The 15,902-nt window shown below is 47.6% G+C and overlaps 1 protein-coding gene across 1 annotated transcript; it reads left to right on the top strand.

The window, feature by feature from the left end:
• The first annotated feature begins 10,165 nt into the window (after window positions 1–10,165).
• On the top strand, window positions 10,166–13,705 carry EGR1 (early growth response 1). Its single transcript, XM_005282222.4, has 2 exons — window positions 10,166–10,917; window positions 11,437–13,705. Exons 1-2 carry the CDS (start codon window positions 10,692–10,694, stop codon window positions 12,735–12,737), a joined length of 1,527 nt encoding a protein of 508 aa, XP_005282279.1. The 5' UTR covers window positions 10,166–10,691; the 3' UTR covers window positions 12,738–13,705.
• The last annotated feature ends 2,197 nt before the right edge of the window (window positions 13,706–15,902 follow it).

Here is a 15,902-nt window from a genome sequence, read left to right as displayed (position 1 = left end):
AGGGATAAACACCAGGGAGGGAGAGGAGTTAAAGTAAGGGCCAGTGTTTCTGCAGAACAAATGAATATAAACTGTCCATCAATAAGTTTAGGCTTGAAATTAGATGAAGGATTCTAGCCATAAGAGGACTGAAGTTCTGGAACCGACTTCCAGGAGGAGTAGGGGAGGCAAAAAAATCTAACTTGTTTCAAGACTGAGCTTTATAAGTTTATGAAGGGAATGGTCTGATGAGGTTGCCTACAATGGCATATGGCTTACCCACAACTGCTATTAGCAAATATCTCCAACAACTGGAGATGGGACACTAGATGAGGTGGGCTCTGAGTTAGTACAGAGAATTATTTCCCAGGTGTCTGACTGGTGGGACTTGCCTTATTTGGGGTAAGGAAGGAATTTCCCCCCAGGGTAGATTGGCAGAGACTCTGGTTTTTTTTTCACCTTCCTCTGCAGCATGGGGCATGGATCACCTGCTTGTTTGAACTGGAGTAAATGGTGGCTTCTCTGTAACCTGAAGTCCTTAAATCAAGATTTGAGGTTTTAGTAATTCAGCCAGAGGTTATAGATCTATTACAGGGATCAGCAACCTTTGGCACGAGGCCCATCAGGGAAATCCTCTGGTGGGCTGGGACGGTTTGTTTACCTGCAGCGTCCGCAGGTTTGGCTGATCACAGCTCCCACTGGCTGCGGTTCACCGTTCCAGGCCAATGGGGGCTGTGGGAAGCGGAGGCCAGCACATCCCTTGGCCCGCGCCGCTTCCCGCAGCCCCCATTGGCCTGGAACGGCGAACCACGGCCAATGGGAGCTGCGATTGGCCGAACCTGCGGACGCTGCAGGTAAACAAACCGTCCCGGTCTGCCTGCAGATTTCCCAGACGGGCCGCGTGCCAAAGGTTGCCGATGCCTGATCTATTACATGAGTGGGTGGTGAGGTCAGACTAGATGGCCATGATGGTCCCTTCTGGCCTGAAAGTCTGTGAGTCTTTGAGCAACACCAGATAAATTATCTAGGCCAGAGATGAGATTCTACCAGGATAGAGACACTCTAAGAGATAGGAAAGTGTTTGAATACTTTGGGATGCATTTATTAGCTCTGTCTGCAATGCCACAACCCTGACGGGAGCTTTTACAGTCTAATGTCATGCTTTCCAAATGAATGATTTTTCTGGATTTTTTGTATCTGTGCCTGAGAGTATATAGAACTGCAGTCAGCCTTGTTATACTCCTACTTAACATATATGAAGTTACAGTTCTGCTTATATATTGTATGTATTTGGTAACAAGCCACAAATAAATATGCAAAACCTCTGCTTCTAGCACATCTATGTTCTGTTTAGCTATAGCGGACCACTCCATAGCCCTTAAATTAAGCACAGGGAAGAGTTCCCTCTTGTGGCTGGATAATATTACTACAAATTATATAATTATGTTTCCTTTCTTTTGGGTTGTAATTTAGATTCCATGGAATTAATGGACCACATGATGGTGTGGTATAAAAGTTTTATCAGTATGAGTATGGGATGGTAAGTAAGTAGTGACGCTGAAAGTGGGTTATGTAGGTCATTCCAAAAGAGTGCCAATGAGGTCTTTATCACAGCTCATCTTACAGGCAAACTATTTAAAATTTAATTTATACTATTTATTTTTAAAAACATTTATTAAGGCTACTTTTATATCTCCTTCCTTCTCTCTCCGCCCCTCCCCCCCCCACCTCCACAGCTGTAAAGCCAGACACCTTGGTGACCATGGCCCAGATCCTTTGAAGATCTGGGTCTATGAGTACAAATGTGCAGGACTGAAAAGGAGAGGAAAATATTATTAATATATTTAAACATCTGAAAAATGACATACAAAAGGTTTTGTATGTATAAAAATGTCATAACTTTAGAGTCAGATATCTTGGTACCTTCTAGGGACAGAAACAAGTCCCACATATCCCACTAAGAAACTGGAATCTCTCCCCCCCCCCCTTCCAGTAGTATAAAGCTTCCATTTCTAATATTGAAGACGTGTAATATATTACACCATAAACCAGTTGGTGATTCTTTTTTAGTGGCAGCTACTTAAACTTGTTTAGATCTTTAGAAAGTTAAAAATAGTTCCTGGAGAAAATGGAATTGGGGACAAAAAGCAGGTGTGGCAATCAGAGGTGCATGATAAATGAAAGCTAAGGCATGTGAATTGAAACAATTATCAGGTGGGCTAGAAACTGAATTATTTGGGGGTATACCTGATAACCAGGTTAAAGTACGGTTTTTGCAAGAAATGGATTTGACTTTGTCAAAAAACAGTAGGTGTTCCAAACTTGTGAAAACTCTGCTTCCCACATAAAAGTATTAGCAAGCAAGAAAAGAAGTGCATCTAATTAAAAATGCATACCATGGCATTTAGACAGAGAATACAAAGTTTAAACAAACAGCATATATTAGATTTGGTTGAAATAAAAGCGGAGGCAATCACAAAAGGAAGCAAAGGTCCAGCACCAGCAATACAGGCAACTATTTTGCAAAAGCATGCTGCTTTCAGCGCAAATTGCAAAGAAATCCAACAGCAAATTACATTCATAAACAAAGGACAAAGCTCTGATAATGGAGAAACTGATGTCTTTTTTTTTTTTTGGCAGGGGGGTGTCTTAATATGTTTACAAAGCAGGGTAATACATCAAATTAGGTTGTGACTTAAATTATCTAAAAGTAAATTTCAAAAACAGTACTGAAACTGTCTGCAGGAAAATCATTGCCAGCATATGCAAAAAGATAAATGACCTTCAATATTAAAATACAAAAATAAGTTTATTTAATTAAGTAGGTGCAAAATGAGCCTCTGTGGCAATGCAACGGTAATAGGTCTGCATAGGGACAGATCACTGATTGGGGCGTAACATTTTTTTCCTGGCTTTAATGCTGTGTAGGGCTTCTAGATAAAATGTCCTTACTGTGCTTTAAAAATGTTAAAATGGAATGTTAAAACCACTGGTTACAACCTGTTTAGGAAGGAAAGAATGGGTAAAAGAGATGTAGGAAGGTGGCACTTTACATTAAAGACACCATTACCTGCTTTACTGTTGTTGTTAACTCAGAACTGCAAATGGATCAATGTGCTAACTAAAAAAGCCCTGAAGGTGGGAGGGGGTGTCCTAGCAGGAGTTAGGGTATGTCTATACTGCAGCTAGCAGCGAGCCTCCCAGCCCTGGTTGACAGACTCAGCTACGGTAGCTGGGTTTGAGGTAGCCTGCTAAAAATAGTAGTGGGGATATTGCACCTTGGACTTTCAAGCCCCAGTGTCCAAACTGTTCTTGTTAGTGTGCTAGCTCAAGCCCTGCTCACATGAGTCTGTTGACCAGGATGGGAGCCTTGCTCCGAGCTGCAAGGTAGACATACCCTTACAGGGCACCAAATCAAACTATAGAACAGGAGGCGTTATTTCTTAAGCACCTGTGTGTGCTGTATTGAAAGAAAAATGGTGGTATTATGTGGGACTTCAATTTGGGAGACATGTTCTGGAGGTCTTGTGCAGCCAGTAATAAAACATCATTAGAGTTTCTAAAATATTATAGATTATTTTCTAACAAAAAAAGTATTGCACACAGCACTAGGTAACACTATTTTGGACCTCATTATTATGGATAAAGATGAATTGATCTCTGGACTGGAAGTTGGTGGTTGCCTAGGTACCAATGATCATTATGTGATTATATTTAGTTTGGGCAAACAAAGAACATGTCCTGATTCCATCCATTATGGGCAAACAGAGGACAGTCCCAAACAGTAATATGTATATTTAGGGCTTCAAAAGGACTAATTTTCCAAAGATGAGGAAAATATATTGGGAGGAAAAATTTAGACAGAAAAATATGAATGACAACTGAGAGTTGTTTAAGAAGAGTTCAGTAAATGACCAAAAGCCATAATTCTACAATAGTGAAAGAGGATAACTTTGGTTAAAAGACCATCCTGGATGTGAGGTCAGGAAGGAAATTTTCCCAAGTCAGATTGAGGGTTTTTCACCTTCCTCTGCATAGGTAACAGTTCCTTTGCTAGAATCATCTTGGTATATATCTCACTTAATCAAATCATAGAATATTAGGGTTGGAAGGGACCTCAGGAGGTCATCTAGTCCATCCCCCTGCTCAAAGCAGGACCAATCTCCAGATAGATTTTTACCCCAGTTCCCTAAATGGCCCTCTCAGGGACTGAACTCACAACCCTGGATTTAGCAGGTCAATGGTCAAACCACTGAGCTATCCCACCCCCCCCATTGACACTGCAGGGGCCTCTGGGATTAGTGCACCTCAGTCCCTTGTGTTCGCTTCTCTGGTGCATGTCACCCGACGTCAGTAGTACTTTGGTCTAATTTTGATCGTTGGGCTTGGTGTGCAGGTGCTGGGTGGTGTTTTGTGGCCTTGGGATATACTGGAGGTCAGACAAGATGATCTGATCGCCACTTCTGTCTTTAAACTCTCTAACTCTCTGACTCTTTATCTACACTGCCACTTTACAGCACTGCAACTTTCTTGCTCGGGGGTGTGGAAAAACAAACAAACCCTGAGCACTGCAAGTTTCAGTGTTGTAAAGTGGCAATGTAGACAGTGCACCAGCTCTGGGAGCCGTGCTCCCAGTTCCCAGTGCTGGTAACTATCCCCTTTTGGGGGGTGGTTTTTTTACAGCGCTGGGAGAGCTCTCTCCCAACGCTGGTGCCACGACTACACAACCACGTTAAAGCGCTGCTGCAGTAGCGCTTTAACATTGATAGTGAAGACATACTCTAAGAGGATAAATTAAGGATACAATTAGAAATAAAATACCAATATATAACAAATGGAAAAAGGGGGATATAGATAGCAATCAATATAAATTAGAAGTTAAGAAAGAGAATTGAAAAGGGAAAATTCCATGGCTGAGGCACCTAAGCACAATAACACATTTTTTAAATTGTGAAATAGATCCATGACTGAGTTCCACAGGTTGACTGTGCATTGTGTGACGAAATATTTCCTTTTGTTTGCTTTAAACCTGCTGCCTATTAATTTCATTTGGTGACCCCTAGTTCTTGTGTTATGAGAAGGAGTAAATAACACTTCCTTATTTACTTTCTCCACATCAGTCATGATTTTATAGACCTCTATCATATTCCTCCCCTTAGTCTCTTTTCCAAGCTGAAAAGTCACACTCTTATTAATCTCTCCTCATATGGAAGCTGTTCGATACCTCTAATAATTTTTGTTGCCTTTTTCTGAACCTTTTCCAATTCCCCTATATTTTTTTTAGATGGGGCGACCACATCTGTATGCAATATTCAAGATGTGGGCATAGCCTGGATTTATGTAGAGGCATTATGATATTTTCTGTCTTCTTATCTGTCCCTTTCTTAATGATTCCCAACATTCTGTTTGCTTTTTTGACTGCAGCTGCACGTTGAGCGGATGTTTTCAGAGAACTATCCACTATGACTCCAAGATCTTTTTCTTGAGAGGTAACAGCTAATTTAGACCCCATCATTTTATGTTTTCCAATGTGCATTACTTTGCATTTATTAACATTGAATTTCATCTGCCATTTTGTTGCCCTGTCACCCAATTTTGTGAGATGCCTTTGTAACTCTTCGCAGTCTGCTTTGCACTTAACTATCCTGAATAGTTTTGTATGATCTGCAAATTTTGCCACCTCACTTTTTACCCCTTTTTCCAGATCATTTATTAATATGTTGAATAGGACTGGTCCCAGTACAGACTCCTGGGGGACAACACTATTTACCTCTCTCTAGGGTGACCAGATCACCCAAGTCAAATATCGGGGGAAGGGGGGGGAGGGTGACGTGGGAGGGTGTGGCGGGGGCGGGGCAAAAAACAAAAACAAAAACATCCTTCCTCCACAAGCGCTGGAGGGAGGCCCGGGAGACGCAGGGGAAGCGCGGGGCCAGGGTGAGTGAGAGTCCGGCCTGGCCCCGAGTAGGCAGGACTCAGTCGGGCAGTAGGGAGAGTAGGGGGGCGGTCCGCGGGGCCAGGCGGCGGCTGTTCTCCCCCCCAGGCAGTGGGACTCGGGAGCAGCCGCTGCTGCAGCTCCCACTGCCGCAGGGGGAGGAAGCGGTCGATGGCCAAGCTCGGCGGCTGCGGCTGCGGCTCTGACGCCCGGGCCTGCTGCGGGGACCCAGCAGCGCGCACGCTGCGCCCAGCCCAGCCCCTGGCCAGTCACCTCTGGGCTGCTGCCCAGCTGGTGCTATCCCGCGGCGGCCCCAGAGTGGGGGCAGCAGGCCCCAGCCACCCCGTCCCGCTCGGGTCCCGCAGGGGAACAAATGGGGCTGCCGATGTCTCCGCCCCGGGGCCGCCCGCGGGATTGCACCAGCTGGGCAGCAGCCCAGACGCGACTGGCCAGGGGCTGGGCATGTGCGCTGCTGGGTCCCCGCAGCAGGCCCGGGCCCGGGCGCCAGAGCCGCAGCCGCCAAGCACCACATGCTTGGCCGCTTCCTCCCCCCACGGGAGTGGGAGCTGCAGCAGCGGCTGCTCCCGAGTCCCACTGCCCAGGGGGGAGAACAGCCACCGCCTGGCCCCGCGGGCAGCCCCCCTCCTCTCCCTACCGCCCGACTGAGTCCTGCCTGCTCGGGGCCAGGCCGGACTCTCACTCACCCCGGCCCCGCGCTTCCCCTGCGTCTCCTGGGCCTCCCTCCAGAGCTTGCGGAGGGAGGAGGAATGGTGAGCCTGGCGGGGATTCGGGGAGGGAGCCAATCAGGGGAGGAGGGGGCGGAGTCGGGGCGGCGCGCGGGGGGGGGGGCGCGAGCACTTCTGGGCTCTGGAGCATTTCCTTGTTTGTCCAGTGTCCCGACCGCACATCAGTTGGGACGCGGGACAAACAAGGAAATATCGGGACAGTCCCGATAAAATCGGGACGTCTGGTCACCCTACCTCTCTCCATTCTGAAAACTGACCATTTATTCCTACCCTTTGTTTCCTATCTTTTCAACAGTTACCAATCCATGAGAGGACCTTCCCTCTTAACCCATGATGGCTTACTTTGCTTACGAGTCAAAGGCTTTCTGAAAATCTAAGTACACTATATCCACTGGATTCCCCTTGTACACATGCTTGTTGACACCTCCTCCCCCCCCCCAAGAATTCTAGTAGATTGGTGAGGTATGATTTCCCTTTACAAAAACCATTTTGACTCTTCCCCAGCAAATCATGTTCATCTATGTGTCTCACAGTTCTGTTCTTTATTAGTTTCAACCAGTTTGCCTGACTCTGAAGTCAGGCTTACTAGCCCGTAATTGCCAGGATCACCTTTGGAGCCCTTTTTAAAAATTGGCATCACATTAGCTATCCTCCAGTCATTTGGTACAGAAGATGATTTAAATTATAGGCTACAAACCACAGTTAGTAATTCTGCAATTTCTCATTTGAGTTCCTTCAGTTTTGAAATGGCTGATATTGATTTAACTTAATTCAATATTAATTAATTTAAGCAAACTCAACATACACTAGATTTAAAGTGATTTAACAGTGTCAACAGAGGGGCTTTTGCACCCACCAAAATTGGTTTACAAACTGGTTTTGGTTAAGTCAGTGTAACTCCATGTTTAGATGAGGCCTAGGATCAATTTTAAATGGTGCAATAGATCAAAATTAATGAGCACACAGACTTTCTACTGCCAAGGTATTATAAAATGTTTATCTTCTAATGGTTAAAAAGAAAAATTATCCCAATCTAGCCTAGCATTTGTGGAATCATTATTTTAATTCAACCAGCTTCTTTCCATATGGACCTCCCTGCAGGGACTCCGTCTGTGTCATCTCTAAAACAGAGCTATTAGGAATGAGAGTGTTAACTGGGGCTGATTATTGGTGTTTACACTGCTGTACATTTTATTTCTGCCTTTGTATAGTGCTCTAATCAAGCTATTTTCAAGCAGGATTGTCTAGCTGATAGTCTGCTAAATAAATAATGGATAAAGGGTTTTGCCGTTCTTTTAAAACATTAAAGCAAAGGGAAAGTAGCCTGCAGCAAAAGAGGAGAGCCTCGAGAGCCCGCAGTGACGTGGCCATGGGAGCAACCTCCTGAAATGGTATTAGGAAACCTAGATCTTCTGAGCCGGGGTGGTGGGAGAGTGCTCAGACCTGCCGCCGAACATGTCATTCAGATGGCCGTATTAACAGAAGCTTCATATTTCTGCACAGTTGGCAACTGCTTGGAAATGTATTGAGATCTGAAAAACCCCGGGGAGAAAGATTGCCCCCCCTTGGGGAACTGGTGAACCTGGTGCTTGTCAGTTTACATATTGAAGATGTTTATGACTCTTCGCCTTTACTGTACAGTAATTCTGGGCTCCCTGTCTCAGGGCCCATAAGCAATGGAACTGCCGGGGGCACACACGCGCGCCGAGTCCTGCTGTGAGGCAGTGTCTGGTGGGTTCTGCGGAGGTTCCCCTGCTCCACCCGCAGGGCAGAGCCCCCGGAGGGTTGCTCCCTGTCAGGCTGGCGTTCTGCAGTATTCGCACAGCTCCAGCCGAGGAGCTCTCTGCTCACGGGGCTATCTATCCTGCTCAGAGGACTGCGGGGGAAGCAATTGCAGAGGTGGCTGCGCAAGCTCAGTGCAATCTCACTGCGTCTCAGGCTCCCACTTGGCAAGAAGCCTAGAAAACCCCTAGAAGCGAACCTCGGGGTAAATGGGGTTTCTACCTGGAGTCTCGGGGGTGATGTGCACCGAATCCCTGGGCTGAAGGGCGCGAACCCTTCTCCCCCGGCCGCGGTACCTGGCGCGAGATCCAGATGCGGCGCTTAGTCACAGCTGGCCCGGCCCTAGGCACCAGGAGGCAGCACTGAGCCACTTATTTATAATTCCCAGAGATTCCCAATATTTTGCATCATCAGGAAATTCCCTTTCACTAGACGCTGCAGCCTCTGCAGTGTGTGCACTGAGGGCGCCGTGCAGCCCTGAGCCCAGCAACATTTCTCCTGGCAACGCACGGGTCACTCGGGGGCTCTACAGCACAGTTGGGACCGGCATACTGAGGCACTGGTCAATGCTTTCAGCCTCAATCGACTGGATAAAGTGCAGCCGAGAGCTCTGGAGACGGGAAGGACAGGAAATCCCCCTTGTACACTAGGGCATCCCCCATGACGTGCAATCAGAGCCCTACAAGAATGCTCAGAGGAGAGAGAGGGGTGTTTGGTGTCCTACTCGCGCAAGATGTAGGGGGTTTATGGTACAGGGCTCGGGCTCCATTGGACTAACAGGGTAGAGTGACCCCCGCTCTTCCTTGTGTAGGGGACACGCACCTCCAAGCCCTGCCCTATTCTCCGGGCGCAGCCAGGTGGAGTAGGATGCTCGTTGCAAAGCCCGGGAATCCCAGAGATTCCCCTTTCCTGGGCCAAGCTGCTCCCACTCGGGGCAGACTGCCAGCGCCAGGGAAACCTCCTTTGCTCTGGGGTTGTTAAATACGCAGCGCAGAGTGATCAGTCAGACCCCCGCCGCACCTGTCATGTGAATGCGAGACGCAGAAGGGCAGCAAGGGGCGCGATTCGGAGCGAAAGGAGCGGGGAAACAGGCAGAAAATGTGCTAAACACAAACTGAAATGGGGGGGGGGTCGTTGCCTATCTAGGGGGGTAGGGAGCTCTGGTCTGTGCAGTCTGCCGCCTAACACAGCAGGCCCCGTCCCGAACTTCCCGCTTTGAACGGGGGGATCCACTAACAGTTAATATTGGGGTTATCTTCCAGCATAGGTGCTGAAACTAGGGGGGGCTGCTGCACTCCCTGGCTTGAAGTGGTTTCCATTATATGCAAGGTTCACAGTTTGGTTCAATGGCTCTCAGTGCCCCCACTAGACAAATTGTTCCAATTCCTCTGTGTTCCAGTCCCCCAGTTTCAGGGAATCCTCTTCCCAGAGCACTCTACAGCCATTCCTGAAGCAGATTGAGTGCCCAAGCAAGGTCTGCTCTTCCCCTGCCTAAGCCTTCCACGCCCAGCCCGAGAACAGGCGGCTCTGCAGGGCTGAAAGAAACGCTGGAGCTTCTCTTCCTTTCTCTCCTTTGCCTCGCTCCCCCGCCCGCTCGGTTCACCTCTCTCCACCCCCTCCCGGAGCCGGAATCGCCATATAAGGAGCAGGAAGGCTCCCGCCGGAACCGGGACTTATAAGGCTGTTTCCTTATATGGACTCTGCGGCCGGGGGCTTCCGGCGGCCTGGGCTGAGGCGGCGACGGGGACCCGAGGAAGACAGCGGCGGGGGGGCTCATGCGTTGCCCCCCCAGAGAAACCCAGCGATAGGGTGAGGGGGTGGGAGTAGGGACCCTAGGGCGGGCGCGGGGCTCTTGTTCCTATCTGGGCCGGGCCCCCTCCACCCGGCTTCCCCCAGTGCCAGCTACTGACGCCAGGCTGGGTCTTCCAGCCTGACGCCATATAAGGGTTTCCTGTCCGCCATATATGGCCATGTACGTCATGGCCGGGGCGGCCCGCAGCTGGTGCGGACTCGATATATAGGGGCGGCTCTAGGGCGGGCGAAGAGCTGATTGCTTCCAGCGGGCAGAGCCAGGGGGAGCCCCAGGCCGAGCGCTTATAGCGGGCAGAACCAGGGGGAGCCCCGGGCCGCTGGGAAGGGGAGCCGGCACATATCGAGCCCAGCAGCGTCACTCGACTGGCGCTTCTGGCCGGCCGCCTGGCCCCTGCTGCGCAGCATCCCAGTGTCCCCAGGCAAAGCCCACTCCCCCCATGGCCGCGGCCAAGGCGGAGATGCAGCTCCTACCACAGCTGCAGATCTCTGATCCCTTCGGCTCCTTTCCACACTCGCCCCCCACCATGGACAGTAACTACCCCAAGCTGGAAGAGATGATGCTGCTCAGCGGCGGGGGTCCCCAGTTCCTCACCTCCAGCGGGGCCCCTGAAAGCAGCGGTTTCAACCCCCCCGGAGAACAGCACTTCGAGCACCTTGCTGCAGGTAAGCAACAGTCTCTGTCCACAGGGGGTTGTGAGTGGGAGCCTGGTGGGGACACTCGGTGGGAAATGCCCCCTTCCCCGCCCGAGTCCTCTCAGGAGCTGTAGGGGAGCTCTAGTCGGGCAGGTGCAGTTTGCTCGGGATTCCGCCGGTAATGATGCATCAGCCTCGCTGGCTGTGCTGCGCTAGGGGGATTCTCTCTACATGCGTCAGCTGCTCTTAGCGATGGGCTTTCTGCTGTTGGAGCGCTGCCAGGAGCGCGCTGCAATATGTAACGCTCAATTTTGAATTAGCCCGGGGGGAGGGGGTAGCCCCGTTGGGGCCGGGCAGGGCTAGCCCGGGGGTAGCCCCGTTGGGTCCGGGCAGGGCTAGCCCGGGGGTAGCCCCGTTGGGGCCGGGCAGGGCTAGCCCGGGGGTAGCCCCGTTGGGGCCGGGCAGGGCTAGCCCGGGGGATGGGGTGGAGGGTACCAGCGCTGGGGTTGCAGCATCTCTTGGAAGTAACGGCTACTCTTCTCTTTTCAGACACGTTTCCCGAGATCTCTTTAAATAATGAGAAATCCTTGGCAGAAACCAGCTACCCCAATCAGACAAGCCGGCTGCCGCCTATAACCTACACGGGCCGCTTCTCTCTGGAACCAGCCCCCAACAGCAGCAACACTCTCTGGCCAGAGCCTCTGTTCAGCCTTGTTAGTGGGCTGGTGGGCATGGCTAACCTACCCACCACTTCTACACCTTCTTCATCACCAACCTCCTCATCCTCACAGACCCCGCCCCTGAGCTGCTCTGTCCAGGCCAGCGACAACAGCCCGATCTATTCAGCGGCACCAACATTTCCTAATTCTAGCTCTGAGATTTTCCCTGAGCAGCAAACCCAGTCCTTCCCAAACGCTCCCAGTACCTCTCTCCAGTACCCTCCCCCGGCTTATCCGGCTGCTAAAACCAACTTCCAGGTGCCAATGATCCCGGACTACTTATTCCCCCAGCAACAGGGGGAATCTCTCAGCCTGGTCCCAGCTGATCAGAAACCATTTCCAACGCTAGAATCCAGACCCCAGCAGCCCTCTCTCACACCTCTCTCCACTATCAAAGCTTTTGCTACCCAGACTGGGTCCCAAGATCCGAAGACGCTAAACACTACGTATCAGTCGCAGCTAATCAAGCCAAGCAGGATAAGAAAATACCCCAACCGACCTAGCAAGACCCCTCCTCACGAGAGACCCTACGCATGCCCAGTGGAGTCCTGTGACAGGAGGTTTTCCAGATCTGATGAGCTGACCCGGCACATTCGGATTCACACAGGACAAAAACCTTTTCAGTGCCGTATTTGTATGAGGAATTTCAGCAGAAGCGATCACTTGACCACTCATATCCGAACCCACACCGGGGAGAAGCCATTTGCCTGTGATATTTGTGGTAGAAAGTTTGCCAGAAGCGATGAGAGGAAGAGACACACTAAAATTCACCTGAGACAGAAGGACAAGAAAGCAGAAAAGGCAACTCCAGCCTCTGCTGCTTCTCAGATTTCCACCTACTCCTCTCCAATGACAACTTCCTACCCATCTCCAGCCACCACCACTTACCCATCTCCAGTGCCTACATCATATTCCTCCCCAGTGTCTTCTTCCTATCCATCTCCAGCACACACCACTTTCCCTTCCCCCTCAGTAGCAACTACATATCCTTCGGTTACTGCCACCTTTCAGGCCCAAGTATCTACCACTTTCCCCTCTCCAGGGATTACCAATTCTTTCAATTCACAAGGGACTTCAGCACTTTCAGAAATGTCATCAACTTTTTCTCCAAGGACAATTGAAATTTGTTGAGACTGTAAAGACAAAAATATTAAAATAGTTGATTGGTACTATCAGACTGAACGGAGTCTGTCAGTTACTAAAGAATATCATACGTAGCAAGGCCATCCTAAGTTTTCTTTAAACTTCAACTGCCTGAAACAACTGCCATTTAAGTTCTCCACTTCTGTCAACAGACTTAATTTGCATGGACAATGGATATAATTTCAATATAATTTCCCCCATAAACATTTTACCAAGAAAGGAACTTTTATTAAATACATAGACAATGTAAAATGTACACGTGCCATGGTATGGTTTTGCTTTCCTTTGGGTACTATTGATGATGTGAAAATTCTTCTCGTATTCATATTGTATTATTTGGAGTTAGCAGGCCCATATTTTGTAAATGGTAATTCTATTTTAGTGACTACGCTGTAATGAGTTTTAAACTTATTTGAGAACAGCACTTACTATGTATTCAAGCATGTAAGAGTGATGTTATGTAAATATCACCTGATGAGACACTCATATGGCAAAAGTTTGTTTTTAAAGTTACATGTCTTGGTGCCTTTTTGTGAAGCCTTGCTGACGTCATGCATTTGTGTGAATGGATGCTTTGCATCTAGCCTTAAGGTGAAAGGGATTTTATTCAAAGAATGTAAGGGAGACTGGGGGGGGGGGGGGGGGAGATTGAGAAGGAGCCAGAGGACAGAATGTACGCAAAAAACTCTCAAATTCTATTTTTGTTACTGAAATGTACATTTATAAATATATATTCAGGAGTTGGAATGTTGTAGTTTACCTACTAAGTAGGCAGCAATTTTGTATGTTATGAACATGCAGTTCATTATTTTGTGGTTTATTTTTACTCTGTAATTGTATTTGTTTAAACAAAAGTGACTGTTTAGCTTATAAACACATTGAATGCGCTTTACTGCCAATGGGATACTTGGTGTACAATACCCTTCGGAAAAAGTAAATAAAATATCAAAACAGTGCATTTTTTTCGTTAAGGCTTGTGTGTGTGGGAAACGTGCTTTTACCAGTATCCTTGACTCCTTCCCCTCAGTTAAAGATCTCTTTTTTTCCCTCAATAGATTGGTTGTAACTTCCATGGAACTGAGCTAGGTGTGTCTGCAGTGAGAAGGTGAGATGTCTCAAGAGCTGTGGCAACCTCATTTAAGTAATTGGGAGTAATTGGTGTTAGATCTTTAACTCTCATCCTCTTAGTAAGGAAGAGGTAGAACATTCTGATGATCCATCCCTCTTACTATTTAAGAGAGGAATACAGAGCATATATCATAAGTTATGTGTACTACCCACCATTTGTCAAATATATATATATAAGCCTTGAGCCTGGCTGCTCACTTGGATGGAAGGGTCATTTGGCTAATTCTGTTTTGTCCAGAGGGTAAATATAGAAGAGAATCTTATTGCTTGACTTCGGGGGGTGGGGTGGGGGGGGGGAGTGAAAAAACAGCATATTGCTTGGATTTATAGCTAGTAGTGAATGGGGAGGGGCACAGAATACGAGTGAGAAGAGGGAAATCATACAAAAGGAGCTGGGCAGATTAGAAAAATGGGAAAGTAATAAAATTATATATAGTGTGGAAAATCCATTTTGAATATATGTGGGGGTGGGAATAATTTAAATCAGAGTCAACTGATGGAAGCCTACTGCTAATAGCAGCAATTTAGCTAGATGTTTGTACCAAGATATACTATAAATGCCAATTTTTCAGAAGGAAGATCCCTCCCTATCTGGGTTTGATGAAAGCAGATATAAAACAGAGCATTCCATTCTGGTCACCTCAGTGCAGAAAGACAATGTGGAGAGACTTCAGTGAAGAGCAATGAGGTATTCTTATCATAGTGACTGCTGCCATAGAAATTAATATAACTAAAGAACTGGTGTGATTGAATACTTCTGCCACTAGTTATTAATCATTATGACTGTATGAAAAGATCTCAAACAGGATAGGTCTTCTAGAAGTAGGCTCAGAGATTATTTTTGTTATGTATAGAACTATGCATTGCAAGAACTCAAGACAGGTAGAAAAAAAGTTAAAATAAGTACCCAGACCCTCAGCTGATGTAAATGGGTGTAGCTCAATGCTGCTTTACTCCAGCTGAAGCTATGTGTGGTCATCAGTAGATTGGTGTAACATAGGGGTGACTTCCCCCAGCACACTGTAGTTCAACCTTCTCAGGAAAAGTGAGGTGCTAAAGAAGATTGGATGTAAATACCATGGACTAAGACTCAGTTGAAAGCATAGCCCCCATGTAGAATGTATTGGAGATGAGTCATCCATTCTGGAAGTGACAAAGGTATGAATGGCTGTGGTGAACTCTACACCTTCTCACCAAGTGTAAATGAAAACAAGTACAGCTTCAAAGTCAGCTCTGTTCACTCTTTGAAGGAATCTTGTTTGGGCTACTTACTCAGCTCTTGCTCTGGAGGACTTAAAACTGATCCTCAGCACTCATCTAGTATTCTAGACCATTGTGATAAAGTGTAAATTTACTCTTTTGCCTGTTTCCAGGGTAACATTGCTACACCGATCATAGATCCTCTTTCATTTTCAGAATTAATCAGTCTCTTTATGACTCCAGATCAGGTGATGTTTTGCCCCTTAAAATAGTTATCACCTATAATTTGCTAGTATGCAGCTTTAATCTAGGGTATCATTAGTTTTAAGATTTAGAACAATCTGTAGCGTCAGAGCTCACCTCAGTAAAATCCTATTTTTTTTTTTTTTTTTTTGTCAGAGTGTTTGTCTCTGTTCCAGCATCCAGGGGGTGAGGGTTAATTCTAGCTGTCCTGGTCACAAATCTCTCTTCCTCAGAGGGGAGGGATAGCTCAGTGGTTTGAGCATTGGCCTGCTAAACCCAGGGTTGTGAGTTTAATCCTTGACGGGGCCACTTGGGGATCTGGGGAAAATCAGTACTTGGTCCTGCTAGTGAAGGCAGGGGGCTGGACTTGATGACCTTTCAAGGTCCCTTACAGTGCTAGGAGATGGGATATCTCCATTAATTATTATATTATATAGTGGATCTTACAGATTGGCTGTTTTGGTAAACAATCCTCTAAAACCTCCCTGACTCCTCCTTTTCAGGAAATGAGTTGTATTTTCTGGGATTCTCTGATAGACAAACTGAGGCCTGTGAGGCAGCTGCAGTTTGGTCTGTTGTACT

Source organism: Chrysemys picta, chromosome 8 (genome assembly GCF_011386835.1).
Source record: "Chrysemys picta bellii isolate R12L10 chromosome 8, ASM1138683v2, whole genome shotgun sequence".
NCBI classification, from domain to species: Eukaryota; Metazoa; Chordata; order Testudines; family Emydidae; genus Chrysemys; species Chrysemys picta.
The sequence above is the reverse complement of the archived record's forward strand: the minus strand, read 5'-3'. Positions and strand labels throughout refer to the sequence as shown.

Bases quoted from the DNA above. Each gene is read 5' to 3' on its own strand.
- EGR1 (XM_005282222.4), top strand. From the start codon at position 10,692: ATGGCCGCGGCCAAGGCGGAGATGCAGCTCCTACCACAGCTGCAGATC. The intron at 10,918-11,436 runs GTAAGCAACAGT...TTCTCTTTTCAG, and splicing joins CTTCGAGCACCTTGCTGCAG to ACACGTTTCCCGAGATCTCT.